We start from the raw sequence: 18,289 nt of genomic DNA, 5'->3' as shown, positions 1-18,289 counted from the left end.
ATATTCATGTATTCATGAAGTATGAACTCATTTCTGTCCCATACAACTCTAAGAACAGTCAATTTCTCCTTAAATCATCACCGAAACCGCGATATCCGCAGGAAGATTTCGTTCTAGTGTTCGAAAATGCATGATCTTACAGGGGCGCTAACTCGACAAATAGAGGGGATCTATGGGGATCTATACGAGTTTTAGGTATTACAGGTCTCGAACTTGTAAAATCTGTAAACATGCCTCCAAATCCCATTATGATAATGAAGAGATTGCCCCATATCTGGGAGACTGTTTTGAAACCATCGCTAATTTTGGAAGATCGGTGCCGGCTATTTGGTTTAAAAAACCCTATTTTTCCCCATCAAAACAGCACTTTTCATTATTCAAATGATAGCTTATTGTCTGAAGACTTATTTCATAGCAGAAAAGTACTAATAACTCTGATTTGATGCGAAAAATCTAACTTTTTTGATGACTTGATTTTCCCTTGGCCGTGGATCGAGTTTGTTTACAATATGCAGCGCCATCTTGGAAAAGCCGTGACGTCACCGCGGTATCCTCCTTGAGCCTCACTCGACTATGTCAGACTCGCCCCAGTGCCGAAATTAGAAAAGACCAAGTTGGTTGAGATCATGTGACTGGTCAAAATGGTGGATGTAGGAAGTGCACTCAGGTTTTCAAAAATCTTGTAAAAATATGCCTAAAACACCATAAATACCGACCTTATCTTCTAATTGCTAATACTGTACGCTACAGTGATAATGAGTGTCTTAGAAAGCATCAGGGGACGCCTGCATAATGTGCAGGAAGACATCAAAGCAAGGTAAGAAGACCTGATTACGTCCTGAAAAAAGGCCACTTGGCCACGGTCAAGTGCACCAGACAATGGCTCTGGAAGCATTGTCTCGTCAGGGCTCGAGCTAGACTTTCTTTAATGCTTACTCGGGCTTGACAAAATCTAAGGAGTCTGGTAACAGATTTCTAAGTTAACAGTTTCAAACATGAGGGTTTCGGGCCAAGTTTCGTGCTTCAAAAGACACTTTTCAGGGGTTATCTTGAGCCCTGCTCGTGTCTGGCATCTTTGACCATAAAGATCAATTGGGCAGCTAGTTGTAAATGACAATTTAATTATCAGTCAAGATGAGGAAGAACTTATTGTTGCACCAAGTTGAGAAGTCATATTGACCACTTTCTTATACGACAATCAAGATGTACAGACCGGGGGAGCTGGCTGTACGTACCCATAAGTCTTTGCGGTAGTCTCGCGCGTACCGGATATAACCTATCAAGCTTTTCTCCTTCAGAGAAATACTGCGTTGCGCTCAACTGCCAATTATGCATTAGTCTGGTGGACACGAGGTTGGCCTTAAACTTGCTTGAAATCGAAAATTTGGACAACACACGTGTACTACAGCAAACGGCAGCATTCTGACAAAGAGAAACATGTGGTCTGATTCTATTTTTACTTGTCATTTAGTGATCACGCGTCCAACCTCGTATGCAGGGTAATGTGGCTTTCTCATTGGTCGAACGTTAATTTTGTTCACAGCCTTATAAGGCACTTGAGCGCAACGCAGTATTTCTCTGAAGGAGAAAAGCTTGATGGGTTATATCCGGTACGCGCGAGACTACCGCAAAGACTTATGGGTACGTACAGCCAGCTCCCCCGGTCTGTACATCTTGATTGTAGTATTGCAGTGTTCTTTTGTAGTTTCAGATCATTGACAACCAAAGAACGACCTGGCTTAGTTTTAGGTAGAGTTTCAGGATCTGATGGTATCAGTGTGGATGCTGGTGCTGATATATTGAACAAGTGAGTAAGAAAAAGGTACTTGGCAAAGGGCATTGCTGAGCTGTGTAGAGGCTAAAGACCATTGGTTGAAGTCTCAGTCTCTACCTGGCATAAATGCCTATGACAAAGATCCAGTGTGATAACGACATTGAGCGATGATGAAAATCATCTGCATTCAGATCTAAAAATTCCCTTCTTTCATTTCAGATTTCAGCAAAATTGGATTGAAATTCACCAAAAATCAGAAGAAAATGCAAAGTTGGCTGAGGTGAGAAAACTTTTTACAGTTTGGCTAATTTGATCAATCACCCTGATCTCTTCCTTATTGTTAAGGGCAGTGACCTCTGTAGTGTAAGGGATGTACAGCACACAGAACCCCAGCAGAATCGATCCTTAACTTGGGTAACCTATGCTGATCTGTCTTTCTTTCAGGAGGTTGATGACCAAGTGTCAACCATATTCATTCACTGTGAGAAGCAGTCCAAGCAACTCAACCAACTTCAAGCAGAAAGCATAGGTCTTGGCCAAATTATGAAAGATATTGAACTTGTTAACACACAGCTTTGTAAGTTAGATGTAGTTTTGTGTACTAAATGGTCTTTAAGGCAAACTACCGTACTTTGGTCAATTGGGCTCAACAGGACTGTCTTTGCCCCATTTTTTGGTGAAAAGTAAATTATCAATTCTTATACATGTACATGTATAGTAGTTTATGCTGTTTTTCTGGTGCAAATACTGTCTGAAAGTACTGTCTCTTAACATTCATCCCCAGCCAAGAAACCTTCCTGTAGAACCCAAGTTGTGAACATACTGTGCTATACTTGACAATTACAAGTTAAATACCTTTTTTGCAAAAACCATTGCAGTCGCAGCAAAAAGTTACATTTACCTCAATTAGATTTAGAAGCTTTTGATTGAATCTCCTCCTTTCTTCAAGCTGTATTGAATGACTCGTTTGGGAAGATCGAACAAGCTTTATTTGAGTTGGAGGATATTTGTGAGGCCCAAGAAATGGAAGAAAACAAGAAGAGACATCGCATCCAGCTAACAAAATATGATGAAACTAAGAAGGCCGAAGTGGAACATATCAAAGGTAGACTCTATTTGCAGTAAAACCTATGATAGGATTCATGGTGAGCCTGGAGGGTTCAAATAAAACACAATTTTGAAAATAACAAACAGTTTAGAAAATGCTGATCCCCACCTGATAAGACAATGGACAAGAAGATAGAGTTGATGTATTCATCCTCCTTTTACAACTAGCATTGGATTCCAGCGATTGACATATAGTCGATTGGGCATCACATCAATCTAATTATCAACCCCCATCAGTGATTTGTCTCCTAACTGAATCATCTGTCGATTTTGGGAAACGGAACCAAAGCACATATATGTACATGAAGTTTGGACAGGCGTGATATTCTCTCTTCTTTGCAGTGAAACTTGCTCAGGAACATGCATCAAAGGTTCAGACGACAGAGAGAAAAAGGGCGGCCATGTTGAAGGACAGACAAGAAGTGTTTGAGGAGGCATTTGTGTCGGATTTGGAGCATTATAAACTCACTGGCCGAGCAGAGAGTAAGTGTGCGACCATTTCTGAGACAACTTCGGTTTCATTTTACAGTGGAACCTCCCTCGGCCAACACTTCTCTACATTTGTATTGAGGATACCCTTTCTTCTGAGGACACAAGTTGTTGGTTGTTTCCATTCAAATTGATATGACAGAGTGTAAACATGACTGAATAGTTGATGTCCTTTTGACCCCATTTAAACTAGGTCAACGTCATGCTCATTATCTAAACATTTATTTATTTGCCTGCCTGAGCTTGCTGCCTGATGACCTGGATTTGCTGTCGAGGAATGACCCAGCACTCAAGAAAAAACTCATGACTGACAGACCTAATGATAGGCATAACATAGGACTATAAGACTTACCGTAACTGTATTAATAATCGAATCCAAACATCTTTTTACTCCTCAGGGATTTCGGTGGCCAGCAGCTTTGGAAGTCAAGGTGATCACCAGATGAACATTGCTGACATAAATCTTGACGATGACGTGGAAGAAAAAGGTGCTCTTGATGCTTTCCTGGACGATGAGCCGGTCGCCTCAAAAACAGGTATTTTTGAAAATAATTTCGAGGTTAACACTGCTGGCCACCAAGTGATAGGGCCAGGGTTCGATATAGGGGAAAACCGACTATTTTATTTCTGGATGAACCGGCTTTCAAGGAACATGAGACCTAAAACTGAGGTTCATTGTATCTGGTGTTGATGCCAGGGCAAGCAAGCCCACTTTTATGCTTTCGGAAATATCTGTATTGGTGGTTGAAGATATTTCTACCATTTTGCCCTACAGACTCCACTACACCCATCATGGATGAATTAGAAAGTGCCATGAATGAAGATGATGACGATGATGAAGTCACGCCACCTATTGATGTCAAAGCTGATGAAGACTTAGCGAGTGATTGCGAAATCTTGGACAAGCCTGATGAAGCCAATACGTCAAAGGGAAGTGATCAAAGCCATCAGTCGAAGTCACCGTCGGAAACTTCGTGGGAATGTGTAAACGATGAGAAATTGGAGGATAGTCCTCATTGAGCTGGTCACGATATGAAACTCGGCATTTCTTCACCAGCCTATGCTGATGCTCACAGGTGTTTAACTGGTTCTGGTAAATTTGTCCAGTAAGATCAGCAGGAGGGATTATCCAGATGTGCTTACAATATTTACTGATTTACTTTGAAAATTTGTATATTGCAAAGATTGAGGACAGGACAGGATAATATCCTGTCTCATCATGATATATATTTCAGATGTACTTAAACTGTATAGCAGTGCCTGATCTTTTAGTTTCATTCATTAAATACGGTGTGCCTGGGTTTAAGTAGGTTGAGTGGGATCTTTACCACATTGACAGGTAGAGATAGGCTTCAATTCATACAAGGCGGGGCCCCGTGTCTGACTCAGACCCCTGCACATGGTATATTGCCTTTTGATAGGGTTAGCTGCGCCGAAGGTGACAAAGTCACTGAGTATTCCACAAGTCTTTCATAATTCGATTTGAAACCTTTAATTTGTTGAATTATGTAAATATTGCATGAGAGATCAACAATAAAATTATTTTCTCTAGATGTACATTCATATTGCTTTTAAATTATCATTATTTCAAGTTTCCAAAGCCTCTTCATCTGCACTTGCATGCTTCAACAGTTGGGCATCTTTACTTGTGACCCGAGAACCTAGATTTGTACAACAGTGCTCATGGTTGTCTTGGTCCTCAGACTGGGTACAGCAATAAATGTATTGTCCTGAAGGAGGTTGTAATGACCCCAAGATCCTGCCACTTATGCATTTCAACGTCATAAGACTGATTTTATTACAAGGACCTTTGCCATATGTCTGAAGACTGGAAGTGACAGTGACCATCTCGAAGTGAAAAGACCAATTGTGACAAAGTCAGTGGCCATATATCTAAAGACTGGTTGTGACAATGACAGTGGCAATAATATGTCTGAAGACTGGTTTTGACAATGACAGTGGCTGTATGTGTGATGACTGGTTTTGACAATGACAGTGGCTGTATGTGTGAAGACTGGTTGTGACAATGACAGTGGCTGCATGTGTGAAGACTGGTTGTGACAATGACAGTGGCTGCATGTGTGAAGACTGGTTGTGACAATGACAGTGGCTGTATGTGTGAAGACTGGTTGTGACAATGGCAATGGCCATCACAAAGCCAAAAGATTGAATCATTGTGACCACGAGAATGGACTTCTTAATTAAGATCATCCTGACAATGACAGTGGCATCCTCCATGTCTTGAGACTGGTAATTAGATTGACAGTCTAAAGCCAAAGTCCGAGGACTAATGGTGACGCTGAGAGTTGCCAATTCCTGATTCTGGTACAAGAAAGGCTTTGTCAACATTTCTTATTGAATGAGTTACCGAAACACTGTTAAGAAAATAACATTTTATTATAAATGTACAGATATGCAACACAACAATGTCAATGTCCAGCAAAACATGGGCTACATGTCGTAACTTTCAATCATTTGTAACGAATCTCTTGAGTCTTGAGTTAAGGACTACAGTTTTTAAGATTAGGCTCTTGTTTGCAAAATACTCTCAAAGAGGCTGCTGGACTTGATACCAGAGCAATTCAATAGGTAGAACACTGGCCAAATAATGAACGCTTCAAATCGTGCTTTAGACATCAGGAAAGATCATCCAATGTAAAGTTCTCAAGTTCCCGTGGTGCTCTCCTCCAATCTTTGAAAACATTCAGCAACCGTCCCCATGCCAACTGGTAACCATCTGCTGCCTCCTTAAAATCATGATACGTTTTCAGATTGGGACACCTGCAATATAAAGGCAAGTTTGATCACTCATCCAACGCCGTTAATGAGCAGAAACCAAATAGAAACTGAATCGGTTGGAAAATCAGGTGGTTTTAATTCCAGCATTATTATAATAACAAACCTGAGCGTTTCTGGCAGGCGATCCACACCCACCATCTCAATAACTTTCTTAAATTTCGAGAATAATTCCGCTTTACATATTGAGCATCTGGCCTGAGATTTGTGGATATTCTTTGTAGTGATTCCCTGCCTCTTTCCATTGACTGAGACCTCTATTGGACGACAGGGGATACTAGACCAGATGATGGCTGGAAGAGGGAATGATATAAAGACTAATAAGTGCAGTAGAAGACAGTATGAAGATCTGGACCTGGGAGGGGGATGTTCAGGTTGACAAGTCTCCCCCTGCCCCACTCTATACATTATTCTGCGATTGCTAAAACTATATTTGATTTTGTTGCAAATGGTGACAACATTTTTCCAACTGGCTACAAAGAGTCTCAACCACTTCGCCACTGGGCTTCAGAAATCCCCGATTCCCTGCTTTCAATTCCATTGCAAATGCCTGAAGGCTTAGGATACTATATCATGCAGCCAAAAGGAAACCATCGCGGACTTTTCAAGCATAATATGTCCTGGTTGTTTGCAACAGTACTACTCACATGTGTTGGAAGATACAGCTTTCTCTACCTTGGCCTCAACAATGTGCTTACTGTCTTCAAACTCAAGCGTGGACTGCAGGATTAATGGCTGATGTAGTATGTAAGGAAGCTGTAGACCAGACACATCCAAACACCGGGAGACCAGGGCTCGAGTCATAGCTGCTTTATCGTAAGGACAACTGAAAAGAAAAGTTCAGGGGCCTTGTACTTAATACCGAATCGATAATAGACAATTCATTCTGCTTTGGAAACATGCTACAGTCAATAGCCAACTGGAAAATGTATGCAATTTGACAATTGAGTAGGTCAAATTGAAAATATGGCTAACATGTACTGTATTGTGGTTAGATGTTGTGGCGATTGAGCAAGGAATAAAAAGGCCACCAACACCTCTCACTGAGAGTCACGCGCCCTGGCTTCAGCAAGATCAACCAAATAAGCACTGCATTAATATCAATAAAATACCTGTTGCCTACCTTCCAACTACAAATGACTTAAAGTAGACTGGCTCAAAAAGATGGCTCAGCAATGCTCCCTGGCATCCAACAACGTTCCATTTGGCAAGCTTATCACTACAGCACATTGACAAAGTCCTTTCTCCACGCCCAGGCTTAGTCCGTAATAAGCCTGTCCTGTGATACTCCATCCCGCCAAGAAGTGGGTCGTTATCCTCTGATGAAACACACTTTGCACCTGTCCTATATATGTCTCTAATAGTTACCTCAGCCATGTCATTAACGGTTGGGCAAACATCACTCAAACTTTCATTACGGCAAGTCGTTACTTGACAGGAATCAACATCGCTATCAGAATGCACCAGTTTATGCCTCTTTTTCATATTCAAGTCATCACCTTCCCATGTCCTTTTCGCACCAGTTTCACACATACTTCCCTCGCTTTTCTCTTTTGGGAAAATGGACGCATCGCCACAAGGCGTATGGCTGGTGAAGAAATGGAAGGCGATTCCCTTCTCAATGGAAAATCGTAAAGTCTTCTCATCCACAGTGAAGATCTCACTTGAGCCAGTTTCGTAGAACCCTTCAACGTGATACAGCAAGTAACTAGAAATAATGTGGACAAACATTAAAATGGCTAAATTTCTTTATGCAAATAACTGTACATAGCTTATCATCAAGGGTCGATTTGGTGAGATTATTTTTGACATAATTGGACATCTTTGGATTCAACTATTGCCTTGACAGAAGGGTGCCAGAGTTTTTTTCACTCACTTCAAAAAGGCTCTTCGAGCTATTACTTCAGCGTGGCTGTCATTTACAATATCACCTGAAAAGAAAGAACACTCCATTAATATTGCAGAGACAACTTAGACGTCGGATTCAGACCTTGTGCCACAACATACAGCGCCAATCTCACTTTGGCCAACATCAGAGTTGTTTTCCGTTCTGTTCTGCTGCCAGTGCTGGTGTTTTCAGTGTTAGTTTTAGAGAAGATTTAAAGAAATGGTTTGTATCATTCCCATATGGGCCTAACTCACCTATTTTACTCATCTTGCTCTGTCCTAGACACTTTGTTCCTGTACCCATGGCAACCACTTGAAATACACTGGTGTCTGAAGATAACAGAGTCATCATTTTGTATATCATTCTGCTGAGTTGCTGACACAGTATACGCTTAGAGATTTTGAGGGACTGCTTTTATAAAGTAGAAAGGTTAAAGGTGGAACCTCCCTCCCTTATCGAACCCCTCTATTACTTAGCAGGACACCACTCTGGTTTTCATCCAGTATTTCTACACTAATATCAGACCTCTGCACTCAGCACACCCCTCTAATAAGGACAGCATTAGTCATGGTGTCTAAATTCTCCAAGGTCTCCAATGATGGACCAACACTCACCGTCCTGTTCCGTCTCTTGCACAATGGCGGCAAGCAATGTCCATTCTTTTCCTTCCTGAGGTTTTCCCTTCCTCGGCAGATCACCATAGTGATCGTAAGAACACTTGGCAATGGTGTCTGCCAGGTCCTCTGCTTGAAACATCTTGCCTTCATACCATTACCAGTCCGCTGAAATCTGGAAGGAGATTCACATACTATTAACAGAAATGGATATAACACATAACCAGGCCTGAAAGCAAGCTACAGTGGAATCTGAAACCTCCCTTAGCAGACACACCTCTCTATTGAGGACACCCTCTCTACTAAGGACACTTAGTACTAGAAATAAAATAGGTGTACGGAAATCATTTTTTCTCAGGCAATCTGTATTGGAATGTTTTGAAACTTTATTATGCTATTGGCAAAGGGTTCTTCTTGACACAAATAAAATTTTGAATTATGTAAATATTGCAGGAGAGATCAAAAATAAAATTATTTTCTCTAGATGTACATTCATATTGCTTTTAAATTATCATTTTTCAAGTTTCCAAAGCCTCATCTGCACTTGCATGCTTCAACAGTTGGGCATCTTTACTTGTGTCCCGAGAACTTAGATTGACAACTATGGGCGGTTATTTCCGCATTATATGATGTCCTAAAATGCGTCTTTATAACTGGCGACTCGTGTGTGTGTGTAGAGCAACCCGTGCGTACAGAGCAAAACGCGCGTATCTAACTCGCGACCCCTACAAAGAACATAACGCGAATGTATAACTACTGTCGCATAAACGTGCCGTCGGATAACTAGTGTCGGATAACTAGTGTCAGATAAGTGCTGTCGGATAACTGCTGTCGCATATAAGGTTCCTCAGCCTCCCGCATCGCGGCGCTAGTTATTATTACTTTTGTTCTAAGCGACGTAATCCCGAGTTTGAGACAGAAGAGAAAAATGGCTACTAATCAAGATCCACATGTGCTCCAGCGGGCAGCACGCATGCTGCAAGACGTTGTGAATTTGCGTTCTAAATTTACCTGTCGTTCTATACATATTTCCACCTCAACGAGAACGCGCTTAACACGGTCTGCTAAGTGCAAAAGCAAGGCCATTTGAAGTGCGCCTACTACATTACAGTTACCTACCAATTGGTAAATCGTATGTCGCTTAGAGCAAAAACAATAATCATCAAGACACAAGAGCGCCGCGATGCGGGAGGCTGAGGAACCTTATATGCGACAGCAGTTATCCGACAGCACTTATCCGACACTAGTTATCCGACACTAGTTATCCGACGGCACGTTTATGCGACAGTAGTTATACATTCGCGTTATGTTCTTTGTAGGGGTCGCGAGTTAGATACGCGCGTTTTGCTCTGTACGCACGGGTTGCTCTACACACATACACACGAGTCGCCAGTTATAAAGACGCGTTTGAGGACATCATTTAATGCGGAAATAACCGCCCATAGATGTCGTCCTGGGTGCCGACAAATGGTACCCAGATTCGAGATCGAGCACCCTTGGTGCCATTACACTAGACAAACAGCACCCAGCTTCTTTTTGCCTGGATCTTGGAATCCCTGGATCTTAGGGACGAGGACGTTTCTTGCAATCTCGTTTTATCTCGCGCCGTGGTACATATCACATGGGGCTAGGGAGCGCATGTCAACCTCCTCCAGGAACCAATGAAAATCCGTTATTATAATGAGGTAATGACACGTGCTAGTCTTGGAGTTTGCTATCTTCAGTTCATTGTACATGTATTCTCATATGACAAACCCAGTGGACACATTGGAACAGTCACGGTCCGACACTAATACTTTTTTGCTCCAATGCATCCTCGAAAATATCAGCTGTCGATTCGAACCATCCTCGATCGGTAGTAGGCCTACTCGAACACCCGGAGTCAGTATATGTGCTGCAGTTTGAAAAGTTTGGGTGCGGGGTATGATAATGATAATAATGAAAATGTTGACATCTGTACATGGATGATTAGATAACAAGATAAGGAAGAAGTAAAAAAGAGAAAACTGTGGCAGATTCACCGGGAGTCGAACCCGTGACCTGCCGATCCACAGTCAAACACTCTTAGCGCTGAACCGTCAAGGCTGTCATGCCTAAACGGGATTTTATTTGCCTCTTATATGCGGTATACAAACGAGCGCGCCGCGATTGTGGCAAGGTCGCGCAGGTGGCAGAGTGATTGTCCGAAATAGATCCAAGTAATCGTATATTTCGATAGTTGTGCAGATTTTTCTCAACATATCGTGTTCATATGCCTCAGTGATATAAAAGATTATCTTTGCCGTTGATTTAACATTTGAATGGCCTTTTTTTAAAGTTTTTAAAAATCGAGGTCAGCAGGGTCAGAGTCAATCAATAAGTTGTTTTGAAAGACTCAGGCAGGGTCAAAAGAAAAAGTTGTTGGCGTCGATGATGCCAGTAATATGGCGTATTTCCGCCCCACCCGTGATATTTGCTCTCGTCGCGTCATAATCACATTGAACTGCTTATAGTGAACCGTGCTGAATATGTACCGGCTACCGCTCTCTCCATCATCACCGACGATATGTGCCGGTGCCGGTCGTGCGAGGTCGTTTCAATGAAAAAGGCACACGCCACTGCCGTACCGGTACCTGAGAAAACTTGCCATTTTAGGCAGTTTGCGACGATTGAAACAGTACATCTACCGCACAGTTCATTGTACATGTATTCTCATATGACTGCAATATGTACTGTGAGAATATGGCCTTGGGGATTTAACATTTGAACCAGAAGGAGCTATTTTAAATTTCAATTACATTTATCAATAACCAAGTTATTTCGAGATCTTTGAGATACTATGAAGTACATGTAACAGGTTATTCCTGCTCCCTTTGACTGAGTGCGTCTCCGTTAGCTTAGGGTAATGTAGTGACCATATGTTGTCAGTTACCATGTTCGCATCGCAAACCTGGCTACAGCGGCCTGGGCAATAAAATTGCCGAGAAGTCGGCGCTTGCCAAAAGAAGTCGGCGCTTGCCACATCGAAGATGGACAACTTCCCTGTGAAGCAGTGATGATCGACGCAAAATGGCTTCTTCATTAACCGAGAAAACCAACAATAACCTTAATACGTCCGGCGGATATGACGCATTATTGGATATCTATTCGGTTGTGTCTATCTTTCTCAGCGATTACATCTTCCCGACCATCATCGCCGCAGGTCTCTTCAATAATGTTCTTGTCATTGTCGTCATGGCGAACCCAAGATACAAAAACATCGTCTGCTGCTTGTACCTGCAGTGTTTAGCAGTAGCAGACATGGTGTCCTTGGTCAGTTACATCCCGAGCTATGTCAGTGGTGTATTGCCCTACCTCGTGGCGGCGCTCGGTGACCCATTCTGCGCTGTCTTGCAGGGGGTAGGCGTCATTGCGACCACCATGTCGAACTGGGCAGTCGTATTGATGACGTACACGAGATTCGTAGCCGTCGTGTTCCCACTGAAAGCAGGCATTTGGTGTACATTGAAGGCAGCAAAGTTCTACATTGCAGCAATGCTCCTCTCTTTCATAGCATTTTCTGTTCCTTTTATTGTATATTTCAAAGCAAGTTTAAGTGTCCAGGGTTCCAGTTGTTATTTTACTCTGCCGATAGACGTCGCTAATGCATATATGCAAAGTTACACTGCCATTTGCCAAATTTCTCCATTTGTTTTGATTGTATTTTTCAATGGCTGCATTTACTTCCGGATAAAAAGGAGAGGCGCACATGTCAAATCGCTGACAACACATGACAGAAAAGACAAGGATGAGGCAACAGTTATGGCGATGGTCGTCATAGTCACCATAACATATCTGTTGCTGGTGTTCCCATTTGTTTTCATGACAGGTTTATGGTACTACAATCTCAACGCAGTGACGACCTTGACCCCTGAACAGCAAGCATTGACCTTCTTCAGGTTCAAGGTAACTGCGGCCATGTATGCGATCAACAATTCGGTGAATTTGTATCTTTACTGTTTGTGCAGCAAGAAATTTCGGAAAGATTTAGGAAATGCTTTTCTAGTATGTACGAAACGTGAGAAATCTGTATGATTGATCTGAACAGATATTTTTTTTACAAGAAATATATATTATTGGTATATCGCAACACCCCCACATTACTGTTGCAGCGAAGTCCAAGACTAAAACTTGAGAGTCCAGATGCCTTGATCGGGTTGATGAGAAGGAAATTAAGTACAAACTCACTTCTCGATTTCGAACTTCAATGACTGTGGGGTGACAAACTTCCTGAAAACTTCCTAGTTGTATCACTCTGGCACCTTTAACTGCATAATTTCTCCTTTTTCCTTGAGATACCGATCCGTATAAAGGTCCCCTGACATCCTGAAATGAAACATTTTACGGCATTATTCGCATTTTAGCTCTATCAATTTCAGTTTGATATGAGGATATTACACTCTGTTCACACTGCAGAAGGCATGAGCGGAGCATGATTCCGACGTTTTCCGTCCATGAATTAGGACACGCGAAGGTTGCCGACTGAAAGATAACTTGCCCGATCTTTGAATGCAACGGACGGCTGATTCCGTAACCAGGAAATCTTTGAACTCGGCCATTTTAGCAGCAAATAGTATTTGAGTCTGCAAGTGCCTAATGAAACCTCTCTTCCAAAGAGACATCCCAGTTACAGTGACCTCCTGGCCCGCAACCTCACGCATGACATTTAACCAACCTCGGCATTTACTACGCCGCCAACAGGGGTCGTGCTGCGTGACGCGGAGACGACGAAGGACATCCGGGGTTTTTTTCGGCCTGGCATCTTCTGGACTCGGTGATTTCAGTTTCTAAGCTCTATTTCATAAAGATTTCTTATACGAGTGGTCCAGCAAGAGCCGCTGTATCGACGGACTTTACCTGAGAAAAAGACGTGGTGATCCGTACGGCGCTTTTGCCAGGGTGGCGTCAATGAGATACAGCAACACATAAAGGAGCATAACAGCCTGAAGAATAAAACATAAAAGTCGCCATTGTGAAATGTCCTGACCTGGCCTCATTTTAAAACATTGATTCCTGAGAAAGCTAGTCTTTATTTCAAATCAAAGTTGGTTGTTCCAAAATATCCGTACCATTGAAGCTTTTCGAACCTGAACATACAGCTTCTCAATCTCGTGTACCGTGACGTCATCACTGCTTACTCCGGGGTCATGAGGCCTTCGTTTCGTTACGAGATACTCGCGAAGAACATCTTTCCAGTAATTTGGCTGGCGACGAGGGCTGTCTGGACCTGCAGGGTTCGAACCTGCAATGAAGAACATCTCCCTGTAGGTTTTGGCATGGCTTGGTGTAGGAGAGTCGTCTGCTTGAGCCGGACGGGGTTGAACCAGCGATACACAGACCGATACTCGTTGTATTGGATATCCCCAGGTCAACTTGCTAACAAAAGTGATATGGGACTAGTGGCATCGATTTGGTGTCTCGATGAATTGCTTCGTGAAGATGTCTAACAAAACTCACCAAGGCCTACCGTCACTAAAAAGTAGGCCAAGTCATATGCAGCGAAACCAAAACCAGTGATGTCGTAATCAACTAAAGTAGACTTATCTGAAGAAGAAACAACAGGAATATTATCCTAACACATTACTCTACACCGAAAAATGGTCCAAGCCTAGCTGGCCCGTCCCACAAGAGGACAGCAAATCGGAGCCTATTTCAATGGGCTACTGAGCATGGCGGACCAAAGTCGACTCGAGGCAATTTCACACAATCTCCACTCCATACCGGTACTGATAACTTTGCCAGTTTTTCCCCAGCAGTTGGCTTTTTGCGCGTCGATACTGCTGATGCCACTTTAAGAGGACTACGGACCTAGTTTTTTGTTGAAGATGATATTTGTCGGATTTGGATCGTGATGGCACAATACTAAAGGTAGACCGAGATCATCTATGATACCAGTGGCGACGTCTAGTTCAGATCGTAACGTTCCAAGTGTCGGGATCCTGAAATTGGAAGAGGAAAATGAAAGGTTTGAAAAAAAATCACCGATTCGGGTCTCTCCCAGCTCACAGTTTATCGAAACTGGTCGTGTTTATGATAATCATCGCTGTATTAACAGTCCAGTTCCTTTACTAGGCAAAGTAGTCACCTGATGACTACCAATTTGACCTATAGATATCTCCTGCCTGAAAACGATGCACTTTTTTCTTTTTTTTTGGTAACCTGCATATTCTCACTCAAGTTGTTGAAATGAGCCAACCTGCCGGCTCGGGCGGGCGGACCTGAAGCATGTCGATGGAACCGACCTCGCTCCAGGCTGTTGCAAATTGGCGGCAGTCATCGTAAATTGAATAGAATTAAGAGAAGAAATGGAAATTTCCCTACTTGCCTCTTGAGTATTTCTTCCTCCATCGTCGGCAACTTCTGAGGGTGAAGTTTCAACATTGATTTGAAAAAGTCTGGCATAATGTTTTTTTCTTTGATACCATATTTAGATATGGCAAGATCACGAGTTTTGTTACTATGGAAACTAGCAAGTTCGCGGACGCAGCACCTGAAATGTATATTCAAGAAGTATAAAAAGTTCTTCCTTTAATATGTTTTTTATTTGTCCTGCTCGCCCGGGAGTTGAAGCCGGGAGCTCTTGCACACTAAGCGTGACTCGTACCACTCGACCAACGAGCCGTTCTCTCGGTTGTCCTCAGCTGGGACAGATACTAAGGGCACAGAAGGTTCACAATCAGCTGGGACAGAGAACACTTCCACAACCACAAAAAAGCTTTTCATTTACCTCATACTGTTTTGGGCTCTGAGGTACTAAAAGCTGACCAGTTTCTTGTTGGCCAAGGGCAAGATTGTGACATTTATGAAAAAAAAAATCAAGTCCAAATGTTTTTTTCACTTGTTTTTTTTCTGCTCAAAATGAAGAAACATACTCACTTTGCAAAGCAGACGTCGTCGAGAGGTGAGAAGTCGGTCCAATCCAAGATGTCGCCACCCACGTGATCAAAACAGACACCATTTTGGAAGATGCAGTTGACTCTTGGGCAAATTTTGAGTTCGCTCAGTAGACACGTGATTTGCTGCTCTTGTAGTTTATCGGCGGCTGAGTCGAACTGTCCGCGTGGGTAGACTCGAAAGATGAGCGCATCCTCAGAATCAGGGACGTAAGCTTTATACACACGGTTCACGAAACTCATTGTACATCTCTGAAACAAAGGACAGCAAATATGTTAGAACCCTGAAGAGAAAGCCCAGGCGTGAGCCCAGTGTTATCATAAACTGAGGCCATGGTTTTCGCATCCACCTTGAACTGTCATCGATGTAGAGGTCTATTCTCTCCATCAAGGGGACTGAATTTACTGGTACAATTACGGTCTGTACAGGGCCATGGTCCTATTCATGCCGATTTATCGGCGGTGTGTGTCCAAACGTCTCCGATCTTGACAGAGGGAGACCGGTGTACAATGCCAGTAGATCGGCATTAGTTATATTGCCCTCGAATTATTATTTTGATATACCAGTATACAGGGTCATTGTTAGACCTATATTTGCACAGGAACTTTCGTGTTTTTTTTTACATTAAAATCAATCACAGTGAACACATTGAAATACGGTCAATTCAGACCAGGCGATCGGTAGGCCTACCTCAAACTGGACATCCTCCGCCTGCCAATGCTTCCTAACCATCCGTATCATCTGTTGCGCTTCTCTCTCCACGTTCTCCGGGTTTATGAAGATGTCCGCATGGCATCCTCTAAGTCCTTTCAAAGTCATGATTATCAATTCATTAAGCGGGACCGAGCAGAATCTCCAATTAAATAGCCGTCTGAAGTGGTGGGGATAATTGAGATCTAATCTTTGACACAGATCAAACAGGTTAAGAAAGTGCCTCTGGGTGTCATGTGATTGCGGCCATTTTTGATCAGTCCGCTGTCGTGAGGTCTTGTCGTGTAAGGCGGTTTTATAGTTTCTCAGCAGAAAGCTCGGTATCTGAAGAATTTCCTCTCCAAAATATATTTTAATCCGCATTTCACTGAACATGCATACCATCGCGTTTATGGTTCGAACTGAATTTCAATATGCCAAAGTCAAGTTTTTTGCGTAGTCATGGCGGTTTACTTTAGGGGTCAGAGTGGAAAGAATGCCACTGCGGTTCCCGGCGGCTGTCAACCAGGAGTTCATTGGTGTGTTGATTGGAAGGTGTCAATCAGACAAGGTTTGTATACACCACTTGGCTGATATCTTGACCTCTGATATCTAGGGTCATTGTTGCTTATCTATTCGGTATGTGTCCGTAAACACTGACAGATTTGCTGCTCTGAATGCTCGTTCACGATCAGTTCCTGTTCATTTCATTGGGCAACAGTGGGGTCTATGGCAAAATGTTTTCCTAGGCTTCGTCAATTAAAAGTATGTCGAAAAATCTCTCGGACACACTGAATGAATCAACTCAGGCGACAAGAGACAAGCCACATTCGTGGCCGGCCAGGATGGGAGGGAATGGACTGTGAAGAACTCTCCTTGACAGGTGTCGTGTTGTCTTTGGATTCTTCTCGATTAGCCTTACATTGTTTTCCTATCGATCTGTCGAATCCTAGTACATTTCGTGATTCAGGCAACAAGCGAAAAACCTGCCGTGACTCATTGGCCGTGTTCCCCCCCCCCCCCCCCCCCCCCCCCAGCTCGCTCCAAAAAACCATGAGCGCGGAATGATACGATTACGCCGTATCACTGACAATCGGAAAACGAGCCCGGTTATTCTTTTATTGGCTCGAAATGATGATTTCTCTGGTCCAGGTAATGTGTACCAAAGGATAGACAAAAAACGTATTTATTGTCCATTGCTTTCTTATTTCCGGAGCATGGATCACGATATCAGTAGCAAAGAAGCACAAAAACATGAAAAACATGAAAAACAAACAACAACAATATACATGTAACTGTTTTGACTATGGTGAGTTGAGCGAAAGAAGATATTCTTGAGACATTCTTTTTTTCATGGCGCGATACTAAGCTGACGTTTGACGCACTCCCAGGAAAATATAAGACGGTTTCTTGGCATTGGGTTGCAACGACATTAGCCTACTTTTATGAATTTGAGTTGTCCCTTGAGAGTGGTAAACTACACTTCCTTATGTGACCATTAAGGCTAATAACGACACATCACTCTTGAGTGCTAATTGAAAGGCGAGCAAAATGAGATTTGTAAAACGTCTGCCTCACCGAGTGAGTCAGGCGACCATAACAACCCACCTCGCTTTCAGACCAATCGCCGCCATCTTTGATGGAGAATTTCAGATGCACTCTGTAATCCGAGGATGAAAAATAACAATATGTAATCCCATCAATTTGCTAATATGAGTCGCCAGCTTGGTCTCCAGTCACTTGTAGAGGGAGGTTTTTAAGGATTATCTTCGGCTGAGTCACGGCGTCAACACGGCGCCATGACGCCAAGGAGCAGACGACGGCCTCGCCTCCAAGGCCAATGTTTGATGTAGATATCACTGCTGATGTATGGCATTGCTTTCATCGATGTTGGGGACAAGGTTCATGATCAGGAAGACCATCTTATTATTTTTTAATGACATTTCCTACGTGACTTGTCTAGATAGTGTTTTGTAAATGATCTCGACAGGATCATGACGGTCCATCCCCTGGGGATGA

The 18,289-nt window shown here is 42.8% G+C and overlaps 3 protein-coding genes and 1 long non-coding RNA gene across 4 annotated transcripts; 1 reads left to right on the top strand and 3 right to left on the bottom strand.

Moving 5' to 3' along the window:
* The first annotated feature begins 632 nt into the window (after window positions 1–632).
* On the top strand, window positions 633–4,933 carry LOC135495653 (dysbindin-like). Its single transcript, XM_064784483.1, has 8 exons — window positions 633–817; window positions 1,706–1,807; window positions 1,994–2,054; window positions 2,219–2,351; window positions 2,724–2,879; window positions 3,224–3,364; window positions 3,769–3,906; window positions 4,146–4,933. Exons 1-8 carry the CDS (start codon window positions 756–758, stop codon window positions 4,388–4,390), a joined length of 1,038 nt encoding a protein of 345 aa, XP_064640553.1. The 5' UTR covers window positions 633–755; the 3' UTR covers window positions 4,391–4,933.
* Window positions 4,934–5,754: 821 nt separating this feature from the next.
* Window positions 5,755–9,778, bottom strand: LOC135495834 (tRNA-specific adenosine deaminase 1-like). The gene is made up of 8 exons (XM_064784811.1): window positions 9,680–9,778; window positions 8,669–8,843; window positions 8,309–8,383; window positions 8,043–8,097; window positions 7,290–7,874; window positions 6,814–6,992; window positions 6,273–6,459; window positions 5,755–6,151 (listed from the first exon to the last, which is right to left on the bottom strand). Exons 2-8 carry the CDS (start codon window positions 8,808–8,810, stop codon window positions 6,007–6,009), a joined length of 1,368 nt encoding a protein of 455 aa, XP_064640881.1. The 5' UTR covers window positions 8,811–8,843; window positions 9,680–9,778; the 3' UTR covers window positions 5,755–6,006.
* Window positions 9,779–12,802: 3,024 nt separating this feature from the next.
* On the bottom strand, window positions 12,803–14,614 carry LOC135496371 (uncharacterized). The gene is made up of 4 exons (XR_010448662.1): window positions 14,495–14,614; window positions 13,756–14,230; window positions 13,544–13,629; window positions 12,803–13,012 (listed from the first exon to the last, which is right to left on the bottom strand). It is a non-coding gene; the product is annotated as an uncharacterized LOC135496371 (long non-coding RNA).
* Window positions 14,615–14,778: 164 nt separating this feature from the next.
* Window positions 14,779–16,557, bottom strand: LOC135495326 (ethanolamine kinase 2-like). Its single transcript, XM_064783793.1, has 4 exons — window positions 16,271–16,557; window positions 15,563–15,831; window positions 15,008–15,176; window positions 14,779–14,808 (listed from the first exon to the last, which is right to left on the bottom strand). The coding sequence occupies exons 1-4, from the start codon at window positions 16,397–16,399 to the stop codon at window positions 14,779–14,781; spliced, it is 597 nt and encodes a 198-aa protein (XP_064639863.1). The 5' UTR covers window positions 16,400–16,557.
* Window positions 16,558–18,289: the final 1,732 nt, after the last annotated feature.

Source organism: Lineus longissimus, chromosome 11 (assembly GCF_910592395.1).
Source record: "Lineus longissimus chromosome 11, tnLinLong1.2, whole genome shotgun sequence".
Lineage (NCBI taxonomy): Eukaryota > Metazoa > Nemertea > Pilidiophora > Heteronemertea > Lineidae > Lineus > Lineus longissimus.
The sequence above is the reverse complement of the archived record's forward strand: the minus strand, read 5'-3'. Positions and strand labels throughout refer to the sequence as shown.

What these genes read in the sequence shown, in the direction of transcription:
- LOC135495653 (XM_064784483.1), top strand. Translation starts at nt 756, where the DNA reads ATGAGTGTCTTAGAAAGCATCAGGGGACGCCTGCATAATGTGCAGGAA. An exon ending in CAGGAAGACATCAAAGCAAG is followed by an intron (nt 818 to 1,705) that starts GTAAGAAGACCT and finishes GTTCTTTTGTAG; the next exon opens with TTTCAGATCATTGACAACCA. An exon ending in ACTCACTGGCCGAGCAGAGA is followed by an intron (nt 3,365 to 3,768) that starts GTAAGTGTGCGA and finishes TTTACTCCTCAG; the next exon opens with GGATTTCGGTGGCCAGCAGC.
- LOC135495834 (XM_064784811.1), bottom strand. Translation starts at nt 8,810, where the DNA reads ATGTTTCAAGCAGAGGACCTGGCAGACACCATTGCCAAGTGTTCTTAC. An exon ending in AGCTGTATCTTCCAACACAT is followed by an intron (nt 6,460 to 6,813) that starts GTGAGTAGTACT and finishes TCCCTCTTCCAG; the next exon opens with CCATCATCTGGTCTAGTATC. An exon ending in CGCCTGCCAGAAACGCTCAG is followed by an intron (nt 6,152 to 6,272) that starts GTTTGTTATTAT and finishes TTTATATTGCAG; the next exon opens with GTGTCCCAATCTGAAAACGT.
- LOC135495326 (XM_064783793.1), bottom strand. Translation starts at nt 16,399, where the DNA reads ATGACTTTGAAAGGACTTAGAGGATGCCATGCGGACATCTTCATAAAC. An exon ending in GACGACGTCTGCTTTGCAAA is followed by an intron (nt 15,177 to 15,562) that starts GTGAGTATGTTT and finishes TATACATTTCAG; the next exon opens with GTGCTGCGTCCGCGAACTTG. An exon ending in AAGAAATACTCAAGAGGCAA is followed by an intron (nt 14,809 to 15,007) that starts GTAGGGAAATTT and finishes CATCGTTTTCAG; the next exon opens with GCAGGAGATATCTATAGGTC.